A 27,045-nucleotide genomic window follows, 5' to 3' on the forward strand; every position below is an offset into this window, starting at 1 on the left:
CAAGATTGATATTTCGACTGTCTCGTTTCTTTTATTCATTAATCACATCAAGAAACACAGGTGTCAAGATTTATAGTGTAATACAAACATTAAGAAAAAAACAAATAGTATTTGAAACATTCCTGTATGTGTCTTGTGGAAATAATATTTGTATTAACCTGTGAACAAAATATTGGTAAAAATAACAATTAATTAGTTAAGTTATCAACTAAAGATTTCCATGAACAAGGCATCCGAGTGTAAAATATTTGAAGAGTTAAATTCTTAATGTCTTAACAAGCACCAAGACCCAATTTCATAAAGCCTGTAAGCATAAAAACTTGCTTAGCACAGACAAATCTAAACAGAATCTGGTTACCAGCCAAGAGTCCATAACGTTTGGATTGTAGGACTGCTGCACCACTGATTTTAGCAAAGAAATTTGCTGAGCAGTATTTTCTGCTTTAAAGGGAAGGTACACGTTTGGTAATTACTCAAAACAAATATTAACTTAAAAACTGACTTGGTAATGAGCAATGGAGAGCTGTTGATAGTATAAAACATTGTGAGAAACGGCTCCCTCTGAAGTAGTATGGATTTTGAGAAAGAGGTAATTTCTCACCAAAATAATAAAAGACTTCTAGCCAGAAGTCTTATTCCTATCTGAAAGTACACAAATTCTGGTGTTTTTTTCTCTCATCATTTTCTCGCAACTTTGATGACCAATTTAGCTCAAATTTTTACAGGCTTGTTTTTTTTATGCTTATGTTGGGATACACCAAGTGTTATGAGAAGACAGGTCTTTGATAATTACCAAACGTGTACCTTCCTTTAACAGCTTTAAGAAAATGGTGGACCCTGTAGACCATACAAGTCCTGGGCATATTCCAACTTTGTGGTACCTTTTGGAACCTTCATTTACGCTATCACAGCTAGGAAACTATGAACGAGTAGTTGATACAAGCCTGAACAATAGCTTAGCATTAAACATTATTTTGGCTTGGGATACAATAGAGTGGACGGTTTGGAAGGAAACAGATAATATGGGATCAAAGCTATAGGGGTCGCCAAGGTCAAGTTTTGTCACGCACTCTTTGTTCAATAGAGAGTCTTGTACATCATTTTAAAGGGAGGGTATTTCTTTGGTGCTTACTCTAAAAAACAATGGCCTTACAAACTAACTTGGTCTGAATTACTGCAGCTGTTGATAATGTATACAATTTTTAAAAACGATACCCTTCGTAGGAACGTGGTTTTAGATAAATTGATACAAAAGCATTTCAATCTGAGAAATGTTTCATGCACTGGAAGGGTTTCAACTACAATGGCATTTTACACAATTTCTATCTTGAGGTAAGGGACTTCCAATTTTTTTCCCAATTTCAAAAAGACTTTCTCTGTTGGAAAATGATTGCATCACAAAACCTTGGAGACGGTCTATAAACAAAGAAGCTTCAAAAGTTATAGTCGCAGCTGAAAATGGTTTTCTTAAACTTTCTAAATGAAAGAACAGCAAGGTATTAATAGAAATACAATTTCTTATAATAAATATTTCTATATGTTACTTCAAGTATCACATATATTGCATCTGTATTTCTAAAAAGAATACTCTGTTAGGTAAGATAATAATTAAAACACTATGTTAATTTGTAACAAATAATACATCAATCTTAAATAAATAACAATTTATTGCAGTATTTTTTTAATTTGTTTGTGCGATTATCATACTTGAAACTGAGTCTTGAGTGGTTAAGGGTTCGAGTCCTGGCCTGGCTACATGTTTTTGTGACTAAGACACTTTGTGAAAGTTGTTTAAGTGTCCAACAACTACATATAACAGCAAAGTGATATGACTGATTGGTTACAGCTACATGTAATAAGACCTATTGCTGATGCTGCATACTCAGAGATCATGGTTTCAGGACTGAATTTTGCCTGATGGACTGCAGTAGTTACGTGTATTGAGATTTGATATGAGTTTATATGTATCGCAATCTTACCATGGCAGTTTGCTTTCTAAAATATTTGTTATTTCAATAATATATTTTTCATGATATTTTTTTTTCTAAAAAAATGAATAGTATGAACAACACTTTAAACATCACTTTAACATGCATCATCTGGTTTTATAGCTGTCAGTGTTAATAAATATGAACAAAAGAAGCATTTTAAGTCAATTTCAAAGGACACGATTGCACTAAAAACACGTAATATTGCACATCAGACAATAAACTATCTGTAAATATTTCTAAAGCTCACATCATAAGATGCCATCTCTAATATAACTGATTTTATATACATATATCTATTCATATAATCTAATAAACCACACAATATACATTGAAAAAAAAGCATTGTAAAATCGTTCAAAGTACAGCAATGAAAGCAGTTTTCAAAAAAAGGGAACTTAAAATGAGGGCAAAAGGGGGCAACCTGCCCTCAAAATTGTAAAATAGCTTGAAAATACTGAAAGTTTTGAACACAACACAGCTCGGTTTCTGATCTTGACCAGATCCATGGTAAAATAACTTATAATACTTACACAAAGAAATATGATAATTCCTTTACATAAATCTATATTGTTGTTGTCAAAATTAAAAGTTACAGTCATTCCATGGGAAAATACTTTTGCTGATGCCTGTCTCAACATTTTTAGATATACCTTGATGGGACATACTTTTAGTAAACAAATAATTACTTTGGATGTATTGAAAGCTCTGATTGTCATACCTTTATATAACATGGCGGGTACTTGAATACAAATTACGTACTTCTCAAGTCCTTTTCATATAAAAATGACAAATAAGATGACAAGAAAACATTGTATTATAAGTTGATGATCTTATTTTGCTTCTGAGAGAAGATGGGATGCAAAACCATCAATGGTATTGGACAATCAGCAAAATTGTAAAACAGATCATTGAAAAAATAAATGAAATAAAATTTCTCACAATTATTTGCAAAATGTAACAGATTTACAAAGTAATAATGTATACTGTAATTCTCGAACTGTAAGCCTCCCAGAATACAATCGGCAGCACCGGAAAATCATTGAAAAATTGTTCAGAGGGCAGTGTATAAGCTGCCTGGATTTATAAGCCCCATCAGAAAGTGCCCAGAGGGCTTCGCCATTTTATTGAAGTCAAAGATGCAGAAGCTTACTTTGCATATTGGTGTTTAAGGAGCTTGGCATATAAGCCAACCTCGCAGCATGCTGAAGGCCTATAGTTTATGGTCCGGAAGTTAGGGTTGATATCTTGACAAATACTGAGATTATGAAACAAATAAATAACATGATGAATACTACCCTGCTTTTGTTGTTCACTTTCTGTTGACCATAGAACTGGATTGGAAGAGAAATAATATAGTTACTGAAATGCATCATTTTTACAGGGAACAGCCTAAATCCAAATTCAAATTTATGTGTTGTACACAAAGGTTGCTAGCTGAAAAACAGTATCACATTTCGACATGTATCCTGTTCATTTCTGCTAAGCAGAAAAGTGTTTGGGAATATTTTCTGCTATAAAGCAGCCCTACTTTGTTCTATAAAGGCAGCATTTCAAAGGGCAAGTCTAACTGTTTCTACTGAAATGTTTTAAAGGGGCACCAAAGGCAATGGCCAGGGGCATGACGGCATTTGCCTCAATTGGGTCATGGCGCAGGTGTTTCAAATCTTGATCTACAGGATGTGTATTTTTTCAAGATTTTAAACATCACTGTTTAAAAAAAAAAACTGTAAATCCGCCAGTTTTAAGAAACAGAACAGTCAACTTCATAGCAAAAAATAAGGTCTTAAGAGATGGGGGGGGGGGGGGACACCGATTGTAACCTGTTTTGGATTTATTAATATTAACTTTGGTTTTACCCATATATTCCAATGTGTGCAAATCCAAGGGAAGTCCGTGGGATCCAGAAGGTGTTTTAGTCCTCAGTGTTTATACCTCTGAATTTTAAAGGTAAAACGTAATGGATGTTTTTCCCTTGGGGCAAAGTTTCAAATCCCAACAAAGAAAGAGCGATGAATGCGTGAAGACAAAACCTGATCACCAACAAAGAGAAAAAGGTGAAATAATCTGAGGCATTCCTCTTAGCTGCTTACCTTAACAAATCGATGGGCAGAGGGAAGATGATGGTTGAGTTCTTCTCAGCGGAGATGGTATTAAGTGTCTGAAGGTAGCGGAGCTGAAGAGCACTGGGTGATTCCGCAATGACGTCAGCAGCCTCCTTCAGAGCTCTTGAGGCATTTCGTTCCCCTTCGGCGGCGATGACCTGTCATGCAGAGAGAGACAGTCCAGACATTGATATCATAAAGTATTTCTCTGTTATCTAAAACATTATCAGTCTGACAATACTTCACGCTCAATTCAATCTGTAATTATTTAGTCCTGGAATTATTTTCAAAAAATGAGTAAAAGTAGTCAAACAAACAGAGTCCTTAATTGCAAGGACTCTTGATGTATTTTTTGTAAAGATTTGTGCCCAGAATTGTTTTCATTTTAATATTTACCCATAAAACAGAAACCTCATTTCTGTCTGAAAGTATTCATTTAGCGTTCTTTTTTTACAGAATAGACATTCATTTCACACCAACAAGTTTTCAAATATCACAAATTATAAGTGCCTACAGGTTTTTTCTGATCCCCCCCCCCGCCCCCCCCCCCCCCCACACACACACACAGAAAAAAATGAAGGGGTTCCTGTTTTATTTTATTTTATTTTTGTCAATCCTACAATAAAACCAACTTTTCTGTTACTATCCACTAAGATTTTACAGACAATTTTGATTTAGTTGATTAGGGCACTGACATACATAATAACATTTTAGACAAAACCATTTCAGCATTAATTTGTACAGTAACTAAACTCCATATGTTTGTTATAATCTTTCGTATACTCATCAATACTAACTGCCTGCCCAAGCCTAAAATAAACTAGCTTTTAGGTTCAAAATCCTCCAACTAACCAGCTGTATTCAGAAACTGATGTGGGTGTATTTTCATAAGTTCTAGCATCACTCATTGATGTATTGGATTGATATGGCTTAAATTACGGTTAGGCCAAAACCAAAAAAGATTGTGTTTCTCGTCTACAAAAACTTAGACATTAATCTCTGTATTACAAAACAGGGGGAAATCTACAAACGGGAACATCACACCTTGGAGACTATGACAAGTCTTTAATAAATGCATACCCTGTGAAAGTAACACCAGTCTAAAGACGCTTTAGTAGCATTTAATGAAGGCGTGAGTGTGTACGGCGCGAGCTTGCACGACGTGAGCTTGCACGGCGTGAGTGTGGTGTCAATCTCCTATTACATTACGCTCTTCCCTAGTCACTATCCCAAGGATGCACAGTTCTGACAGGCATCTTAATGGCATCTTAAAGCGTTTGCAGATATTTCTTTGAAAGATTAGATGTAAAACACGTTGCATTTGTATGGCAAGTTTTAAGGTCGTACAAATATGCCTAAACTTCCACAGCAGGGTGGCTACATTGTTTGTACCTTCAACAATTCTACCTCATTGCTTCAAGCATTTGTACCTTCAACAATTCTACCTCATTGCTTCAAGCATTTGTACCTTCAACAATTCTACCTCATTGCTTCAAGCATTTGTACCTTCAACAATTCTACCTCATTGCTTCAAGCATTTGTACCTTCAACAATTCTACCTCATTGCTTCAAGCATTTGTACCTTCAACAATTCTACCTCATTGCTTCAAGCATTTGTACCTTCAACAATTCTACCTCATTGCTTCAAGCATTTGTACCTTCAACAATTCTACCTCATTGCTTCAAGCATTTGTACCTTCAACAATTCTACCATATTGCTTCAAGCATTACATGCACGATGAAGCAGCGGTTTCCAAACGACTATATTATTTTATTCAATGTTCAAATTTATGTTTTCTCTTGGGCTGGATTGATGAAAAAGCTTATCTTCAGCACTGTGATTCAGACATGGTCGAACTGATTTTGGTTCTCAATATTTCATAATCAATGCTGGGGGCGGGGTTGACCTACGACCCGAACTGACCTTTGCCCTGGCTTCTCTGGCAGCTTCAGCCTCTGCTGCCATGGCTCGCTGGAGCTGAACAGGCAGACGAACATCCTTACTGGAGTAAAGAAGGAAAGGAAAACACACAAAAAGATCCATAAATCAATATTGTCATGGACATCATAAATGATTTGCATAATGGAGTCCTTTTATTATGAGGTAGGGAGCCGGTCTATTAATTAAGGTCTTGATGCATGTACACTCGCGGACTCAATTGAGAGAAATTATACGCATTCAATTCAAGTGTTGTCATAAATTAAAATGAATAAAACGCATTTTCTGATTTGTGCGCTGTGGCATACAGAAAGGGTAAAGGAAAAAAGAATCCAAGGGATCTACCAAGATTTGTAAAAATTTGGAAGTTGGAAGTTGGAAAAAGGGCCGGTAAAAGGACATCAACATATTGTGATCAGTTAAAAAGCAGGGAATAATAACTTTGGTAATTACTCCATCAATTGATGACCAAAACAAATGCTGGAAAAGAGCACTGGAGAGCTGTTGATACTATGAAACATTGTTAGAAACAACCCACTTTAAAGTTATTATGTAGTTTCAGAGAAAGAGGTAAATTGTCTAAGAAAAGCTTTTCTCAGGCATCTGAAAGCACACAATTCTACGCAATACAAGTATTTTTCTTTCATTATTTATTTGCAACTTTGATGACCAATTGAGCCCAGATTTCACATGTTTGTCATTTTATGTTCAAATGTTGGGATACACCAAGTGAGGATACTGGTCTTGAAAACTACCAATACCCTGCTTTCTAATGAATTTATAGCTGCTTATGATTTTGAGGAGCTAATTTTAACATCGTATTGGCGTGACTAACGCTCAATACTAGATTAAGAGCTGCAGGTACATTCACCATAGCAGGTGGCTCATCACTGGTAGCTGGCGCCGGCAACCTATGCATTACAGCTGGACAGATCTAGGATACTGATGTCATATTATTATCTAGTAAACCAACAAGACAGACAAGCCAGTTCACCCAGTTCATTGATCTCATTGATCCAAATCAGTCGCTGAAATATATACACACTCTGCCACGATGGACTGACTTAATTACAGTTCCACCAACTTGAAATTTCAACTATTGGTAGTCCCTGATAGCCTTCCTCCATGGTTTATCACAGTTCATTTCAATCCTAGGAGCCAGTCTTAAAGAAACGACAGCAAGGACTGGATTAAAGTGTTCTGTAGGCCCAAGACACCAGCGTATCGAAAGCCCTAGCTTCCTCAAGGCTAATTTCATGACATTGGATTTGATTACAATGTATAATATGTATTAAGGTATAGCTTGGTACAAGCTTATTCCCAAAGTCCAAAAAGACACTGTTAAAATTGAAAAGAAACATTGTGTGTCTGTTATATTCATTGTGCCATTCGATTTTTAGCATGTAACTTATAATAAAGGAATGGCATGCTTATTTGGGAAAAGAATGTTTTGATGTATTTCTTGCCTTTAGTATCTTACTCTTTTGGGGGGGAGGGGGGTTTTAAACGAGTTTTATTGTCTAAAAATGAATTTGTAAAGTCATTCCCGTCAATTATTTTCCTCCTTTTCAAATGTCTTGTCAATATTAGACTAAATATAAGTAACTGACACAAACACTGAAGAGCATACCTTCCCTAAAAACACAATCGGCATTACATCAAAATTCAGCATATTGGATTATTAGTTTTCAGAAAGAATAACTAACAGTTGTCATTGTCAGATTAGTGTTGGATCAGACCGAAATTTTCCCTTTGACGTCATTTTATTCCAAGAGCGATATTCTGCATAATTGTATTTTTATATCTTGTGTTTGGCCGAAGTTTTTTTTTTTTGAGAAAAAGTTTTTTTGCGAATCGCCTTGAGCGCCTTTTAGGCAGACTCTGGCCCTATATAAGATTACATTATTTATATTGTTATTATGCATTCAGTGAGGAAGAAAGTTCACGTTGGGAGAGGAGGTGCTCACAAACCCTCCTCACTGGCAAATGACCTACGTTCTGAATCAACCTCCAACACACCATTCCTCCAGAAGTTTTCATAAACCTATATTTAAAAGATTTTATCATAATTCTTTCCCAAACATTGCAAGCAAAAGCTTGTTCAAAATGTCAAATCCCCTTCCTCCAATTCTTCTTTGTTAATTGTAAATTTTAAATCATTACACCCTTTTTGTACAAACCAATTTGTTTTACTGTTTCTGACAAAAAGCAATACAATGGTTTTTACACAAGCTGTGACTACCAAAAGAATTACGAGTAAATTCTTTCGTCCATTAATAACTACGATCCTTTCAATAAATATAAATTGGCTAATAATGAAATCAAATAAACCATTACGAATATGTCATAGTAAGTGCTTTCTTTCTGGAGCCTGAGTGCATAATGATCCACATAGTTATGGACAGGACGCACATATATATCCATTAAGCAAAATGGTGGATGAAATGCTAGTACAACCTTAGAGGCATGGTTATACTTGGGTAATGAAAGTAAAACAAAAGATTTATGTCATTTCTTGCCGAAAGCCTCCTTGCTAAATAACTTACTATATTTACTGATAATAACTGATACTTAAGAAAACAATGGCATCATTTCCCTTTAAAACAAACAGTGTATGCACTGAACTAATGCAAACACACCAATCATTGGGTGTGACACACCATTCTGCAAACAACTATTCATTGACTCTGCATCACAACTTGTATGTGTTACCTTGGATATTATACTAAACAAACACATTGCAATTAGCTTGTTATAATGTGGTTCAAATGGTTTCTTAAGTGCATGGTACCTTCTCGGTAATTTTATTAGAAAGGCATCCGACACGTAGCTGAACTGCAATAGTTTTGCTTTACTCGTTTCTTTATTAATTCTGTTGTTATTTTGTTATTTCTTAGGGCGGAATAATTTGGGTTTTTGTTTTTACTTAATTTCTTAAATGTTTTTTATTCAAACTTTAAATTTTGTATTATTCCTTCAAATTGTTATTTTACTCTTCATTTTTTTTCATTTTAAAGTTTGGTCTTTTGTTGTAGTTTATTTTGACTAGATAACTTGTACTATTATTGTGTTTTGGGTTCGTTTGTGTTTAGCAGGTTTTTTAATAAACATGTTTGTGTGCCTGACTTTAACAAAATGAATCTGGTAAAATGACAGTGAGAACACTGACAGTCCAAAACCAGTGGGGATGTCGCTAAAACAAACAATCTTCCCAACCTGAATGACTCAAAGGCAATTTAGTTCAATTAATGTTCCACTTGATACCTGCTGTAGGTATAGTAAATGACAGTTTATTAATTTTATAAGCCATCAAATTTATGTGCTTTAGATGTAAAAGTAGAGATCTAGTGATGCAAAAATGCTGATTGCACAAAATTCATTATGCACTTAGGACCTCTAGTTTGGGTGCAACAGGACTGCATTTTTAGAGGTAGGCCTATCAAGAGATGGCATCTATGTCAGTCTGCAATGTATCCGTTACAGTGTTGCACAATCTGAAGAAAAAAACATGGTCGACTCTAATTGTATTTTGCTGACCTACTTTCTAACTAAATTACTAAACAATATTGTCGCACTTTATGATTTCTTGGAAACTGCGCACCCTTGCTTCAAACAGCTAGATTAAAAATTATGAAGGGAAGGCCACAGTTAAAACCTTATTTGAAATGCAAATGAAAAACACTAGAATTGCTCTCCGTCCCTTCCTCAGGTAAATAAACGACACTATTGTTTTCTTTCTTGTATGTTTCCTTTAAGCTTCCGTAGTGCTTAATGCATTTCTAAATGCATACGTTTCCAGTCATGTACATTGTGTATTCAGAGCCACCTGACATTAGTCGTCAACCCAGCAATGTTATTATCACCGCGCTCGCAAAGAGACGCCGAGTTACAGAGAAGAAACAGAAAGCCCCAGAATATGCCTAGCGGGCACTACGCGGTGTACGCTGATATTGCAATGTGATATACCATGGGCTTTCTTGATGTTAAGACATGATGGTCGATACATGCTACACTGATGCCTACACTCCGATAATGGTTTAATTAAAGTGTCGGGTAACCCATTGGGGTACTGGGTAATGATAGCACCCTCCAGTGGGTGGCTAGGCGTAAGAAGGGATACAGGGTTAAGTCATGGGTTTTTACCTGCAGGGGTACGGTTAATTTAGTGGTAACTGATGCAACTATATGCAGGACTGGGGGTGTTTTGGGTCGTGATAGCTTAGCTTACGTGTGACACACTGAGATTACATGTTGTTTTCAGTTTAGGTTTTTTTTTGTGGGGGTTGTTAAAGTATTTATCCAATATTTAAAAAAGGCAAATAAACGGGAATGACTCTCAGTTGAAGACGTTTGGTTCTCTGACGTTTTTGTATGAAAAGTGATGATCTTCAAGTGTTCTGGACTGAAGATTTCTTAATATTGAGGATTTGGAGTTACCTCTTTTTGCAAGACTGAGGGCATTTTGTGGATGTCGTTTCAAGATGAGGAATTGAACCCAATTGCTCACACTAACAAACTAGATTGAGTGAAAAGGATACCAGGCCCTGACATTCATCAGTTGGACAGTAAGATTATTCACCATGAAATTCAGAATAACTAGGAAACATTTCCCCCCACATACACACAATTACTTTTTTTTCTTTCTTGAAACCATTTTTAAGTCAGAATCTGATTGCAAGACAAACATCTTCTTCATATCCTTCTTTATTTCTTGGCTTAATTTTTAGGTAAATTGTTTCAAAGACTCCCAACTGTGACACGTAAGTACTAAAAACAACTCTAATTTTTTAAAAGCCTTGTTAAAGACTTCACGATATTATAAAAAGACTTTACTTCAGATAACTCTCCTGAGGCTTGAAATGGACCGACCCTTCCAGAACCAATGTTTTGTCGGCCAACAATAACTTCCTGTCACTCGCTGCCTCTAAGGGTTTATAATACAAACAAACATTGTTGCTGCATCTTTAAGTGTGCGTACTGAACGAACTAGCAACAAGATTTAGCTGAAGGAGGTTTAGCTAGCTAGTCTGTCACAACGTGGGTATTAAAAGAGAGAGGTGTAGCAGAAAGGGGGAAGGGGGGTTGGCAGAAAGGGGGAAGGGGAGGTGGCAGAAATGTTCTTATAGGGAACTCAAAATAGCTTAATTTGTGCATACTGAGACTCTGAGAACATTAGACAACACAAATGTAAACTATATCACTTTTCTTTGTGTGTGGTAAAAATAAAAGAAATGAAATGAAACGTTTGCTTATATGTTTCGTTATAAGTTGTTATTACAACGCCCTTTACAAATCTCAACATCCGAATGCTCTTCATGTTGAAATCATTATTACTTTAGAAAGAAAACATTTCAACATATCAATTCTGGGAATCGTCTTTCTGATACCCATACAGCGTGAATAACTCCATCCAATTGCCCCTATGTATTTCCCAGCAATAGTATTTGATGACGCGTGGTCACACGTAGGTTTGTAACGGTATACAGCATTAAGGTAGAGACCCTATAATGGTATTAGCGTCTCATACTGCCTCGGCTACAAAACAAGGTTCCCAGGGAACGATAAAAAAGCCAGCCTGTAAATGATCAGTCTTATATAGAGCAGCGGCTGGGGGTCAATATGATTAAGCGCATTATGGACTCTCGAAGAAGGAGAGCGTTTCAGCAGCAAGAAGATACTGCAGAGGAAAGAAGGATTGCAATTGAAGAAGAGACAGGGTAGTGAGATGGCCTAGAAAACAAGGCAAAGGCCTGGCATAGACAAATTAGCCTGCACCGAATTCCACTTAAAAAATTAGCTACCCCAGTCCTTGGCAATTAAAACGCACGAAGCTCGCTGTAATACTTTTATTTAATGGAAGTGTGTCCCTCTCCCCCGATTTAGGTATTAAGGCAACTAAAAGACAAAAGAGGTTGTCATTATACACTTAACTGTAGCAGTTCCCTGTACAAAATTATGTGTAATGCAATGCATTTTAAACTGAAATTACTACTTTTTTATGATAGAAAAATTCCAGAAACGTTCTGTCAGGGTATTACACAATTTCAAAGCTGCACTTCCCAAACGATTTATAAGAACTCAGTCTTAAGGAAAAATAAAAAATCAAAAACTGAATTTGATCTTCTTTGAGTAATAACTGTTTTGGGATTTATTTTTTTCCAGTTGTGAGGGGAAAACTTCCCGCCTTTTTTCCTTTTCTTATTCCTGACTACTTTCACTTACACTTGAAATAAGTCACTTTCAACGCACACAAACAAAAACAGTATAAAAACATTCAAAATGTCTTCACTAAAACATCTTACGTCTCATTTGATTTGATTTGTTTTTTCTTTTTCTGGGTTAACATCTTCATCTTCGGGTACACTCTCTCAACCTTCTAGAAACCCAATCGATGGTTTTCTGAGGCCATAAATTGATCAGCTCTGACAGCCTCTAATGTGGGCACATCAAACATGGCTTACACATCCCACCCCCCAGCATGAATAATGGTTCAATCCAGCATCACTACCAGTCTTCAATAACCAAGAATGCTGACAAAAATATAGAAAATGTTCACCAAGTTTAAAAGACGCACTTCTAAATCAAAACTAGGGAATGCCTGGGTTGAAAACGCCAGAGCAGTAACTTTTTTCTTGCATTTTTACCATGGGTCCTTTTGGTTGGTAAGCAGTTTACAACAGCTAGTTAAATTTCCTCCATCTATATAGATCCGTATACTTACATTTCCACTCGTTCAACTTTAATACCCCAAGGATCTGTTGCTTCGTCTAAACTTGACTGGAAAAAAAAAACAGAAATAGGAAATTTATCATTCTACCCGAGTGAGATTTACCTCTTTTATATCTTTCTCTTTTAATAAAAGTACAAACCTGGCTTTACACTGAGTTTAAATTAATAAATGAGTTTAATTTCTTTTGAGTATCTATGTATTAATAACCACAAGACAAAATGACATAAATTTATTGACATTAAATAAAATAACTAAAATCAATTTAGTTGTAGTTTGTGGCATTGTGTAGATGTTTCTCATTTTGATTGAGTTGTTGTAACAACTTCTCCCCTGGTCCAGTGAAAACTTAAGCTACAAGAGTCGGCCCCCCCCCCCCCATACAACAAGTCTGCACAATAAATTTCTCTTTAACCGAAAGGTTTTAATGGCTTGCACATTTTCTACAAAATAATATTTGGTACAAAATCTGTTTGTACAAAATGTCTTATTGTTGACCTGGGTTATTTTTCTTAACACCATCTGGATAGTGTTGGTTCACTGGTTAAAACTAGAGTCAATCAACACGGAATGTGCTACCCATTTGTCTGCCAATTATTACTGGTCAAATTTGGGTCATGTGCAAAGCGGGGTCCCTGGCCTACCATCACCCTAAGCCACGCTCCAAACAATTTGCTGACAGATTGCGCAGTGGGATAGATAGCCTGAGAAAGCATACACAGAGCATCTTCATCAAACATCAAGCATTGAGGATGACACTAGACCAGGCTAGAGTAAAAGTCAAGAGATCATGGTTGATTCCACCTGACAACGGCCTCGCTATTGATACGCTCTTAAGTGCAAATTTTTACGCCTTTATTTACAGGGACGGAGTTCTCTTACAGCTTGACACTGACGCAGAAGCTTACTGTTTCTTCTAAACCATACTGTGTATGTTTCTACCCTTAACTCTGGCAATTACTGATTTGACGGTGTATGGTTTTGATTTTATCGTGAAATTTTTGCACTGAGAAGTTTCTTCGGCCGAGTCACGCATCTGCTTGACTTAACATTTTGGAATTGAGAGGATTTTATACATTGTCAAATCTCGATATCATTTCATGAAGGCAACAAAGCATGCAAATTGTAAGAGCAGTTAGAGACAGTTGATGTGTTTTGTTATGGGTAGGCATGTTTGATAAGGAACAGAGCCTGGGTACATGTAGATCAATATGTAAAAAAAACGATGGGCATTTGAAAGGGCAAATATATTTCAATTCTACAGTTTTTGTATGATAGAACTATAAAATAATGTGTGAAACGTTCATGTAAAGTAAATGCTAAATTTTTCAAGTACGCAACTCTGGACTCTGGTCAGTTCTGGACTCTGGTCTTTTTGAAGAATAAAGAATGGGGAACAGTTTATAATAGTCAGCCTTTTTTTTTGATTTGCTGAGAGGTAGCTGTTTGAGTTTGCAAAACGCCACTGAGACAACTCAATCTTATTAAAAACATTCCAGGCATGAAGTTTATCCACCAAATAGTCGAGTAGTATTCTCATTATCTTCTGATTTATCAATAGTCAATGGCAGACCATTAATATCAAAAGATGGTTGTGGTTTAAAACAAATAACCCAAAACGACAAAGGCCCCTCCAGTTAGGCCGACGTCAGTGCTGAGCTGACACAACACTGACAACAATCTCACAGCATGATTGTATTTTAAAACAAATAATACATAACTACATAGGCCCCCCCCTTGGGTCATGCCGACGTTCCAAGGTAATCCAGCTGCCCTTCTTCCCCATCAGCGCCCTTCTGCCCTTCCGCCCTTCCTGCCTGAGTCGCCAACGGGCATGCCCTGACAGCAGACAATGTCACAGGATGGTTGCTCTATGCACACTTCCAACTAGCGGACAATTTAGAATCGATTGGAGAATGCAAAATGCTTCGTTTAAATTGCTTGAGCTGTGATGCAGCTTATCTGGGCAACTCTCAAGACAGAATCTAAATTATCTCACAGTGTTATTTAATCACATCTCGCACGCACATCTTAAAGAGAGAGAGAGAGTGCACATGTTTGTTCTTTGAGGAGTGAACTTATGTTCATCCTCTATCAGTAAATGCACCAAGAACCAACCTTTGAAAATTGGTCGGTCGTGTTGCAAAAACACGAAACACTTTTCAGTTTAATTATACATCAACCAAAATATTATAAAAATCCTCTGAATAAATCAGAATGTTCCAAGAGCACAATGTATCTTCCAATGTTACGTCCTCCAATTTAAATGAAATATTTTGTTTCTGGAGGATTGATAGAATCAAGAAAGTTTTAGAAGCTTTCATTTAGAGTAATGCACACACAAATCCATCAATGAATTAGCTGGTTGCTAATTAAAAACTGAAAATTAGTTATCGTCCGCATCAAGTTCTAAGCTACCATTTAAAGTAATGCACAAAAATTCACCAACGATAAGAAGAAGTTAATTGAAAACTTAAAATTTAATTATTGTTGGGATGCCAACATCATGTACAAAACGATTTTGTATGCCACTTTTTAGTGGACATTTTCAGTGGCTTATATGAGAAATGTTAATTTTTAACCATAACAATTATTTTATAATAAGATTTCTTTTGTCGAAAATCTTGCCATTTAAAAAAAAAAAAAAATTTTTTTTTTTTTTTTTTGGGGGGGGGGGGATTTTTTTTATTTTTACCTCAAGTGTGAACCAATATGTATTGGGGAAAAATTATCCAATAGTAGACTTGAACACTGGGGTAATCCAGAAACAACACCCAAATCATTCCTTTAAGTTTGGTGAAATAAAGTATTAAAGACTTAACATGTTTGTTCCGAAGGTTGGCGCGACGACACTTTGGCTGGACTTAAAGTATAATCTCTTACCGACCATGGGGGAAAAGGCCGCCAAAGCCAGGGGTCTCAGTAAGAAGTGAGGGGATAGATAGTTAATTTTTTGAAGGACTTTAACACTTTGTTATTTACGATGGTTTTCTGCCTCTGAATGCCCTTGTTGCAACCTCCACATAGTCCTTCATGTCAAACAGAAGTGTTGCATCATCAAGAAATTGTGTAGGTCAGGGAAAATAACACGTTGTTGGAGACTGCGTAAATATCATTCCGATAAACGGAAATATCATATAGATTATAGACGCTGGGAGTAGGAACACTTGGCGTATTGCATTTGTTCCACAACATTGAGGCAATCATCACATTGTCATGGACATCAACAAAAGCATGGAGCATTATTTTCTTAATAATAAGGGGTCACTCAGAATTAATTGTCCACTGTTTCATTTAGGGTGTTTGGTTCCTACCCCCTCCTCCCCAAAATCAACCCAGAATTTGCACTTTGCTTCTTAAATGTGACCCACTAGTTTGCTGAAACAAAGACTGCCCTCATGAAAGATACAGATTTTCCCTTTAAATCAAGTACGTGTAGCAAATTTGCAATAGCATTTTGTCAGCGCAAAATGTTTTGTCTTGAGCTTCAATACACATACAATACAGAATTACAATACATATAGTGGTGTGATATAATATAATATAAAATCATAACCATGCAGTGTGGCAGTGCTCTGCAAGACATGTATTATTGCATTAGTTCTCAATAAGTTTGTATTTATGTAGATATTGTGACAAGACGAGTGTGTGCCCTTTACAAGGGACGAGTGTGGATTATTCCATTGCATTTTTTATTTATGAAAATTGTGTATAAGCCTAGGTAACACATGCAATCAGAATGCTGGATGAACTACCCAATCAATGCTTAATATTGGGGTGGTGGGGGAGAGGGTGGGGGTAGGTACATGCCCAAGTCACCTGTCTATAAGCCACTCAGGGACGTGGGTTGATGCTAAGAGGGGGTGGGTTAAAGGACAAGAGACAGTTTAGCTGGTAACTCACCTGCATAAAGTGGCTAATGCCTTCTCGGTCTGATAAAATCTCTGCTAGGTTCTTGGTACCCAGCACGTTGCGCAGCGTGGTCTGGGCCAGGAGGCGTGTAGATGCGTTGGCGTTTTCAACGTTGGCAATAGAAATGGTTGCATTCTGGACACGGTAGTAGACCACTGCATCCACTGATACAGTTACACTGTCTCTCGTCAAGACCTTATGAGTATAAAATAAGCAGTCAACAGTCCTGATTTTGCTTCAAATGCAACAACTTTTTAAGTAATTTGATTAGTTTTGATCTCGAGGGTCTTAAACCTGAAGTTTGCAATAAGTGAAAACATAAACATTTTTTCCCCAATCTTGTCGTGTAACTCCGCTGAACCGAAACTTTCATTTTACATCCATGTATTTGTTTGGTTATATAACGTGAGGGTACAATTGATATTGACAATGACCAATCTTCCAATCTTAGCCAAATAGTTTTTTAAACTGAATTCTTTTTGGAGATACTAAATGGAGAACACACTGACTTGCCCTACCTCTTGTGGAGGAACATCGAAGGAGACTGTTCTTAGGTCAACCTTGGTGTAGCTTTCAATGCATGGGAGAATGAAGAATATACCTGCAAATATTCAACACCAAAATGTTAAAAGAAAACATCTATGCACCAGCTTCAAGATTATTCATAAAGATGTTATACCCCAACTTCTACCCACCCCTCCCCCAATGTACAAATTAAATTTTGGATTTGCACACACTTCAAAACAGAGGACTACCTAGCCAACTAAGCTCATCAAATTTGCATAAATAAAGATAACAAACAAATTTCATGGTTTATGGATTATATGGCCACACATAAACATGTCTCAATATCCCATCTGTATTTTTGTACAAAAAGAGGTATCCATTTTCAAGACCCAGAACTTTCTGCCCCCTCTTTAAAATGTAACCGTCCTATGCAGCAAGAGGCAACTTCTTTACATAAATGAACAACTCATTTTGCAGTTATAATGCATGAGATCCTTTGCTAGACTTATTTGCCTTGAATATTGACAGAGTGCCAGTCTCAAAAACAACAACAACTGTTAAGCTACTCAGCCAATTTTTGTTCTCTAAAGCATTCTCAAAAATAGCTAATGACCTGGCGTTTTGACTCAAGCAGAGTTTTTCTCAAAGGCTAAATAAAATTGATACAGCTAATTTTATTTTCTAACAAATATTTACACACTACGTCTATCCGCAGTCTCAACTCTCAACACAGTGCTAGTATTACTTTTATTCATAAATAATAAATAGAATAAAATTTGTCAACAACATCTGTTTTGAATATCTTGTCAGCCCCTCCTTCTTTATGTCTGTCGTGTCCCTGTCAAACATATTACACATAATTGCATATATCTGTCTCATTAAACTGAAATTGCTTGTGACTAGCATCTGGAAGTTAATGTTTGAAGGGGTGATACGATGTTAGACTGGTAGGTCTCTATGGTATAGTTAAGACATTCAGCTTGTAACTGAATATTCCTGGAGGGGAAGTGAACATTCTTCATCTAAAAGCTTCCTTAGTAAACAAATTGGAGCTGGTTTCAATCTTTAAAACACGATTGTTTGTTTGGAGCCATCAATCTTCTTTGTTGTCCCTTGTAAATAAAGAGCATTTTGCAACACTTTTTGTGTTCACAATCACACCCCTTTTGAATTTGTCGTGAACACTGTAGCTTGGCACTAGTTTTTTATTATTTTGTTTTCTATTTTATATACTTGGTATTCCTTGAATCGCTAGTGACTATATACGCTTCCTTTAAACAAGACTGCATCCAGAAAGACTTTAATTTGGCCTCCTGTGATGCAGGAGACTAGGATCTTAATTAAGAGACTGGTTTAAACTCATCTTCAGTTCTATAATAACTACAACTCCTTGGAGGGCTGGCTTTAAGGAGGATACACAAGGTCCAATTCATTCAAGTTTTGTGATGCACTCATTTTCCAATAGATAGAGTTATGATGAAAGCAGGGAAAAGTTACAAGTCTCTAACCTCACATCAAAATGTCACATGTCTTTGACACGTTTTCATAGTGATGGTCATAAACAAATAAATGGGTGTGCAATAATCCTTAGTCTGTATGTACAATAAAACACAGGGGAAGTTGTTGTGCTAGTCAAGGATAGATTCTTTTCGGAAGTATTTTGACAGTTTTTTGTTGTTTTCTCAGCAAGTAGACGCTGTATTCAGCTGCAACTTTCATAGGAGACTTTACAGTATTTTTATTCATGAATTCAGTCCTATAAATCAGATTGAGGTTGTCAAAACTATCTAATAACCCGCACCTTTAACTACATCTACTAGTACATTCATCATGGAGGTACATTACTCCCTGATGGATTCTACATTACTTCCATGGTGATTAGGTTTATATTACAAACGCTATCCTAGTGTTTTATTGGTTTCCCTGTCATTACTATTTTGACGGCACGGCATGGATCACTTTTCCTAGTAACAAGGTTTAGAGAAAGAGGTGTCCGTTACAAATTATGTGAGGGATTTCTTTTATTTCAGGATTGATTTGTGGAATATTTGACTTGTTACAGATCAGTAAACAGGGATGGCTATATTGGTCATGTCTGGCAACAATGTACGTTGTTTTGAAAAGTTCATGGTCTGATATTTGTACAAAGTTAGAGGAGGGAAGTAAGAAGCATAAAGTATGTCCTTTATGCAGGGCATAAATTTGGAGGAAAAATACAGAGGATTGTTGCTCAAACTTTTACTGGAGCAGATTTCTTTTTCTTCACAAGATCATAGAATTGAAATAAAATTTTATCGGACTCAAAAGTCAAGATTAAAACTGTATTGTCCTACAATTGGTCTTTCTTCAAAACAAGTGGTATTTGTCTAAACTGTTATTATCAGTGGAGCTCAATGCAATTACTTGATCTGGTCTGTCCACACAAATAGGGCCATATGGTGTTACAAAAATTGTCCAAAACGATGACATGCCAACCTCCCCCCCCGCCCCAAGCTAACGCTGCCTAGTAAAGACTGTGATTGTCAAAGTTGGTAACGCTTATCACAACATAAGAGCTTTGTACATAGACTTTACTAACAGCTAAAACCCAGTTTTATCATGCTTCTTCTTGCAGCGTTGAAACCATCGCCATAGGGTATACAACTCTGTATCTTGCTTTACCCATACACTAATAATACAAGTTGTACCCACAAGGGGGGCTGTAATGTGTGCAGGGAAGGGGAATGGAACTCATTTAGAGACAGAGTGAGGAAATAACGTAGAAATGGAAGATAAAATAAACTGGCATATATTTTCTTCAAGACATTTGAAAAATACTTTGTCTCCTTCCTTAGTATCCCACAAGGTGCTCGTTTATTGATAATTGAAAGCAGATCAATTCCCGTGATGATTATCACAGGTTTATTTAACAAGTCTACAAATTAAACTCATAGATTTATGAGAATTTGTGCTGACTTACCTGGGCCTTTTGCTCCACCCGGAAGGAGTCGTCCAAGGCGAAATATAACAGCACGCTCATACTCCTGGACAACCTACAATAGAGAACAGTTAGACAATCAAATAGTTAGGCCTGAAGAAACCTGTGTATGTACTGTATAGACCCCAGCACTGTGCCCTGTAAAGATGTCGATGTTTAGTTTAAGATGTGGAAAGAAAAACTCACGCAATCAGGTAGGGACTGAAAACCCAATCAGCATGCAAGGCTCTGGTCTGAAGTGGGATTCGAACCCGAGTCCAAAGAAGTGGAAGTCATGGAAAGAATCAACTGAGCTCCAATAGATAAGAACATATTGGTCTTGCCATTTGGCAATCAGTATTGGTGTCTAAGTCCTTTTAGACACCATAGTTCAAATTCACAGGAAACAAAATCACAGGATATTTCTTGGGAATTTAAACCTAAACAGCCAGCAGGCCTTTGATTACATTTTGCAGTTTACCATACATCCTTTTGGTTAGTAAGCAGCAGCTAATTCTATTTCTCAAAATTATAGCCATTAATTTTCAACGGCTTAATTTTGTATTTAACAGCTCATTAAGCTTTAGATTTCCCTCAAGATAAATGCTAATGATTTAACTAACAAGCCTCAGCAATAGGGGGAAATGCTTCTGGTCGCTTCTCTTCAATCAAACAAGAGTGTGTCATCTCAGTCCCTTCAAGATTAAACGTAAATTTAAATTAACCCCTCATCCACCTCCCCCAGCGAGCTGTGAGAGCGGCATCTTCAGGTTATTGATTTTAAAGTTTAGGGGAGCAGACTAACTATACAAACCTTTTTATTTTATCATTCTATCTCGCTCTCTCCTATTATTATTATTACGTCCCAGCACAACACTATTTTGTCCCTTCGAAATGCTACATATCATGCCTCATTATTTTTCATTACCTCAAAACTTTATTAATGAGGGAACCAATATCCCATATTTTAAATCACATCTCCTCTCCAGAAACCCCTGGGCTTTGAGCAGTCTTCAAGAATCAATTCCTTTAGAGTGATTTTCAGACCACTGACCACCATAACTTACTTTCAAATAAAAAATATTCTTCCGAAACCCAAGGTCAAAGAGCAGTCTTCAAGCATCAGTTCTTTAAGAGTTAATTTCAGACCACCATAACTGAACTTTAAATATTAAAGGTCCTTCATGAACCCATCATCGACCTTTCTCAACACATAACTCTATCCATCCTCCCTTCCAATTTATCTTTATCTGATCCAATTGTGTCGTTTACTCATACCCCGTTCCGCATCTTTTAACAGGACCTGATTTTCTGCTCCGTTGAACTTTGCTCAATTACGTTGCCCCAACTCCCCCCCCCCCCTCCCAACACCCTCCGGCTAAGGAGAAAATATATAAAAACTAATCTGCCGTTCTGAGTGTTCCATGGCTCATCATCTTATTCAATCAATACTGTTCTTGCTTTTCAGATCTAAACTATCCCCACCTGAAAGAGTTTTTACAGCACAGCTGCTAATATTAATAATATTATAGACTCCTTTGATGCTGCCTTTATGGTAAAGTAACGTGAAGTTTGTCAATTCTAATTCAGTGTGTGTGTACAAAAAACTAAACCTTGAATAAATTGATACATATTTACGTTGACAGAGAGTTTTTTTTTTTTTTTTTGCCCATGATGGACTTCTTTTTTCTTCTAAATTTTAATTTATTACTAACAATGCTCCAAATAAATACTGTCGTTCAAGACAGTTTTGCTTCTTAATGTTATGTGGACAATAATGAAACAAGTATTTGGGGGTTAAACAAAGAAGAAAACAAATTGAAATAACAAAGTATTCACATTCTCATTTTATTTAAAAGTAAATGAGGGAACTTTCTTCAATAAAAAACATGTTCACAAATTTCTTGCAATGTCTTGCAACCTACCATTTGAGTGAATGCACCCCTCCTCCAAATCAAATGAGATTTCCCTAATTTGTTTTCTAATTTGACCACCGACTGTGGACTCTGCGTGTTTCACTTCCACAGAGTTTACTCAATAGAGGGATAAATAAATGAAATTTGAACCAACCGCATAAATTATTGACGAGGAAATGGGAACCACACAAGTGTTGTGGCGGTAACCTAGAAATGTCAGATGTGCCTCGAGCTAACTTGAAAGACTCTGCCCGTCCAAAGTAAAATGTGAGATGTTTTTGTGAAATTGAGTGTAACTTAGTGGGTAGTAGATTGGGCAGACGATTGTGGGTTATTGTTAGATTCAGAAAGTGCCCCTAAACAAACAGGAACAGTAATTATCACAAAATATTTTAACTTTCCATTTCAATCTTAGACCTCACTTGTTTATAAAGATGGTCCTCCCGAAAAAAATACTTCCATTTAAAATACAAGCAAAGTCTAGAAAAACTATTGACTTATTTGCAGGTTTATTAGGCTTGGCCAGCCTTACCAGTATTATAACTGTATTATGCCTGGTGGCTATGAATCTAAAGAGTGCATAATAGTGAAAAATAAGGGCATGAATTCCGAAAAGATGTTTAAAAAAATATAAAACAGATCACCCATGTGCTTGTTTTAGTTTCTGCAATCAGACCTACCCAAATACACCAAAATGTCTGCTTAAATACAAACAATTTTCATTCTTTTCTATAAAAAAAAAAGACCTGTGAGGTGCGTTTTTGCCTGGGCATATTTTAAAAATGAAAACTATAGAATGGAAATCAATCCATAAATTATCTGCATATTAATTTTAAAAATACATTCTCTTTAAATTAAGTGTAATTAGAGAAGCTGCTACAGTATAAAAACTGGGGTTTTCTTGAAAATTTTGGTTTTCACAGGCTGTTCCTAGACAAGAAATAATCCCAAACCAATTTGGTACACACTGGCAGGTATAGAGTTACATTTTATTGATGTTGTTTTCTGCTAATGTCGGCCGGCTTGACATTTATTGGCATTGGCTTCTCCAGTTTAAATATACATTTCTGTTGCACACTGTCAAAACATTCTTCTGATTAACTCAATTAGGTTAAAAATTATTCAGTACTTCATTATTTTTGTTACGGTGGATCCAAACGTAGGAACTCAACATGCGGCTTATAATGCAGTTTATGCATATCAACCAGCAAACTGCTTCAAAATTATTAAAATGAGATTCAATTTCTCAATTTATATTTCGTTTCAGCAAAGGGAATTGAACATCAGTTGGATTCCTGATTAAACCTCGTCAACAATCCCATCAAATTATAACGGTGTAGAAAAATTTTACAAACAGTAAAAGAATAAAGGGGGGAAATCGCCCGAGGGACAGGACTTGGTTAGAACTGTCCGGGGTAGAATGATGGAGTGATTCAGCATGGCTTTTAGATACAACCAAAGCGTATTAAAAATCATCAATCAGTATTGAGGGATTTTATTTCCTCCCTTGAAAAAAGAAAATGGATGGAAGTATGAAACTTGAACAGTGACGATTTCACATTTTGTCAGCTTAGAGCTAAATAGGAAATATAGTTTTTTTGTGGATTAAACAAAACATATAGTTTCATAGCAACAAAATATTGTGGGTTAAAATCAGTTTAGCATGCAGACTTAAAAGTTGCCAGTTGACTTTATGCTTGAGTAAAAGGGTCTTTATACGTTTGGTAATGACTCTGAACATTTATGGCAATAAAAACTAGTTTGGATAGAAGTATCAAATTGGGAATCTTGTTCACTTTGAAGTACTGCAGTTATGGAAAAAGTCACCACTTTTTATTAATAATGCATGATTTATGAATCAGTTCTCAAATTTCTAAGTGTTTGCGTTTTGCATCATACTGTTCAAAAAAAGTGACTGTTTTATTTACATTATCTGAGTCTGCATAAATCCCATTAAAGTTTAGTCTTGAAAATGGTGGGAAGAGGAAGAAAAACATCTTAAAGGAAGTAGCGTTTCCCTCGACTAGAAATGAAAGGCAGGTAAAATTCAATTTAATAGACTACTAACGTTACCATGGTGATGTGAGTGACGTTATGGGATGAGCAGCTAATTGCAGAACGGGGAAGAATACAGAAAAGAGAAGAGTTGTTTGTAGAAGGAATACTAACAATACAGCGTAGACCTTACCTAAATGTATCAACAATTATTGCAGGTTGGCATAGGTTATAATATCATTCAAAACCATATTTGGATGATATTGAATGGTCAGACAGTAGGAGGGTTGACTGTGTAGTGTGTACTGTGTAGATGCATTCAACACAATTGCAGACTGGCATGGTTTATTATTCATATTATGAATTATATTGAATGGTCAGACAGTAGGAGGGTTGACTATGTACTGTGTAGATGCATTCACCACAATATTGCAGACTGGCATAGTTTATTATTTATATTATGAATGGTATTGAATGGTCAGACAGTAGGAGGGTTGACTTTGTACTGTGTAGTATGCATTCACCACAATTGCAGACTGGCATGGTTTATTATTCATATTATGAATGGTATTGAATGGTCAGACAGTAGGAGGGTTGACTATGTACTGTGTAGTATGCATTCGCCACAATTGCAGACTGGCATGGTTTATTATTCATATTTAATGAATGACAGTGAGTGGTCAGACAGTAGAAGGATTAAATCAGAAATTGAAATAGCTCTATATGAGAACATTGTCCCTGAGTTCATGTCAAGATATTTAAATGACACCTGAATAAACTCTTTCATTTGAACTGAATGAATATTTACTGACCTTGATGCAAACACACAGGGAGAATGGACATGTAAACAAGACGATAAGCATTGACAGACCGGTGAGGATCCATCCACAAATACCGATGCCCCCTTCAGGTTCACCAGCTAGGAGAGGAACAAAAGAATAAATGCTTTACTAAATCATTCAATTTGATATGAACGCTCTCATTGTTATCTGCCAGTTGTGGTACAACCTGTGCGTATAAAACTATATGTGTGCATTCGAAATATCACACCCTACCTATTACAGGTTGGCATATAGCCCAGGTTGGACTCCTCCATCAACACTGGAAAACGTCCTACCTGGGCTAGCTGACAGAGTGCATGGTTTTAATGGTCGGACAGTAGGAATGTTGGCTGTAGGATTTGAAACTTTGCATGGTAGAGATCAGATATAGAAGAGTTTGCGGTAACACCATGTAATAACAATCTCTAAATGAGTTGGGGTGGTTCTGAAAAGAACCGTTGGGTTAACTCGACGTTTCGATCAGTATGCTCTGATCGTTTTCTGGAGAAATGTTGGCTGTGTTATGCATAAACGTCATGATATTGCAGCCTGGCGTCATGATATTGCAGCCTGGCGTTGTTTATCTGTTATCCAAAACCACAGTAGGTGATATTAATTGGTCCAATAGTAGGAGGGTTGACTGAGTGCTGAGGTGATAAGTTTAATACTTCGCAGGATGGTCTAGTGCAGCTTTCAATCAATAGAAGGGTTGACATGAGGACCAATAGCTGAAGTGCTAATTGCTGGGCCCAGTTTGATAAGCACTTTAGAGCAGAACAACAGCCAATAATACTTCGAGTCCAACTATGAGGTTAGTTCTGCTATTCGTTCTGCTATCGTCTCAACAACAGCGGAACAAAGTTCGGATAACTGTCCATATGCCAGATGGGGCCACCACCTTTTCACTCATTTTTACGAGGGATATCTCATTGAGGTAAATTAGATACTATATCATTTCATATCGAATGAAAAAGTGGTGGCGCCATACGGAAACTTTTCCCAAAGTTCCCATAATTTTGCATTGTTTGTGACTGGTTCCCTGCTTCATTCCTGCTTTAAAACAGAATAATTCAAAACTTTATGAAACTGGAAGCTGCTGTCAGCCAAGTCAAAATATAGGCCTAGTACTAGTAGGCAGATTTCCCAAAGCACTACCACTACTAGACCCATGGAGGTAGAAATAGCTACACCTCACAAAAAGAAGATGGTCGAACTTTGCTAATAAGAATTTAAATCTTAGCTCTTTTGAGAAACTGAGCTTGTTGAACTGTTTGTAAAATATAACAGACTCTTATGACTATAGACCAAGCTGGCACATTGTTAAAATAGTAACCTTAATTTAATTGTCTATGACCCAGGCCGGGTAATGGCACCACAAACCAAAACTAAAATCAGGACACCAAAGTTTCAGACGAGCCTACCACGGTACCATTAAAATGAACGGCACCTCGTCATTCTTGCCATGCTCGCCAACCAAAACAGTAGGCCTACAATACATTACATACTGTACGTTGCTAATAATCTAGGCTCACTGTCGAAGAATCCCTCTCCATATACTCACCTCCGATCACATCTGCCCGATGGTCTGGGGCTGAAGAGTACCCAGTTGTATGCCCCGTTCGAGCTTTTCTATTATTAGAATCCATCAGCTCCACGTTCTCAGTGGGTTCTGGTGTAACGCGATTTGACATGGGAAACAGATTTCCCCGATCCGACCACCGACTCGCACGCCGTGAAATGAAGCACACACTCCCCACGGTTGTCTTTCTCCCCCTCGCTCGCGCTCGCAATGCCCGGGTGAGAAAAAACACCACAAATAATTAACAATGATAATTTATTACGATTTCATGTGCACAGTGTGGAAGCACAGAGGTCAAACGTTCCCTTGGGATGGAAGCGGTGCGATGGCGCTCTAAACTACCCCGCAGCGATCGTCATACCGTCGATACCTCGCCTCGCCGCAACAATAATTCCCGCGCTGCTGCCTCAAATTTCGATTAAAGTCTTTCAGTGAGCGCGCGTACGTGCAGAAAAAAATGAAACCCCCCGTTGACTAAAAGTCGGTTCTACAGTGTCCTTGATAAGCCATACAATTCGCTTCAAAGACTCACTATAGTAAAGTATCTGTTACAGTCTACTTTCAGCTTCGTTTTACAACTGTTCTTTTACAAATTTGTAG

The 27,045-nt window shown here is 36.8% G+C and overlaps 2 protein-coding genes across 2 annotated transcripts in view; one reads left to right on the forward strand and one right to left on the reverse strand.

Moving 5' to 3' along the window:
- LOC139948215 (ATP-binding cassette sub-family A member 2-like) overlaps window positions 1–27,045 on the forward strand; it is a 113,878-nt gene that overhangs the window by 2,842 nt on the left and 83,991 nt on the right. The window lies entirely within an intron of this gene.
- LOC139948216 (band 7 protein AGAP004871-like) lies at window positions 6–26,828 on the reverse strand. Its single transcript, XM_071946297.1, has 9 exons — window positions 26,428–26,828; window positions 24,858–24,964; window positions 20,138–20,210; window positions 17,190–17,272; window positions 16,663–16,866; window positions 12,754–12,809; window positions 6,018–6,096; window positions 4,082–4,251; window positions 6–3,322 (listed from the first exon to the last, which is right to left on the reverse strand). Exons 1-9 carry the CDS (start codon window positions 26,555–26,557, stop codon window positions 3,301–3,303), a joined length of 924 nt encoding a protein of 307 aa, XP_071802398.1. The 5' UTR covers window positions 26,558–26,828; the 3' UTR covers window positions 6–3,300.

This window comes from Asterias amurensis, chromosome 15, assembly GCF_032118995.1.
Source record: "Asterias amurensis chromosome 15, ASM3211899v1".
NCBI lineage: Eukaryota > Metazoa > Echinodermata > Asteroidea > Forcipulatida > Asteriidae > Asterias > Asterias amurensis.

Bases quoted from the DNA above. Each gene is read 5' to 3' on its own strand.
- LOC139948216 (XM_071946297.1), bottom strand. From the start codon at position 26,557: ATGTCAAATCGCGTTACACCAGAACCCACTGAGAACGTGGAGCTGATG. The intron at 12,810-16,662 runs GTGAGTTACCAG...TTTTTTTTCCAG, and splicing joins GCATTAGCCACTTTATGCAG to TCAAGTTTAGACGAAGCAAC. The intron at 3,323-4,081 runs GTAAGCAGCTAA...CTTCCAATCCAG, and splicing joins CTGCCCATCGATTTGTTAAG to TTCTATGGTCAACAGAAAGT.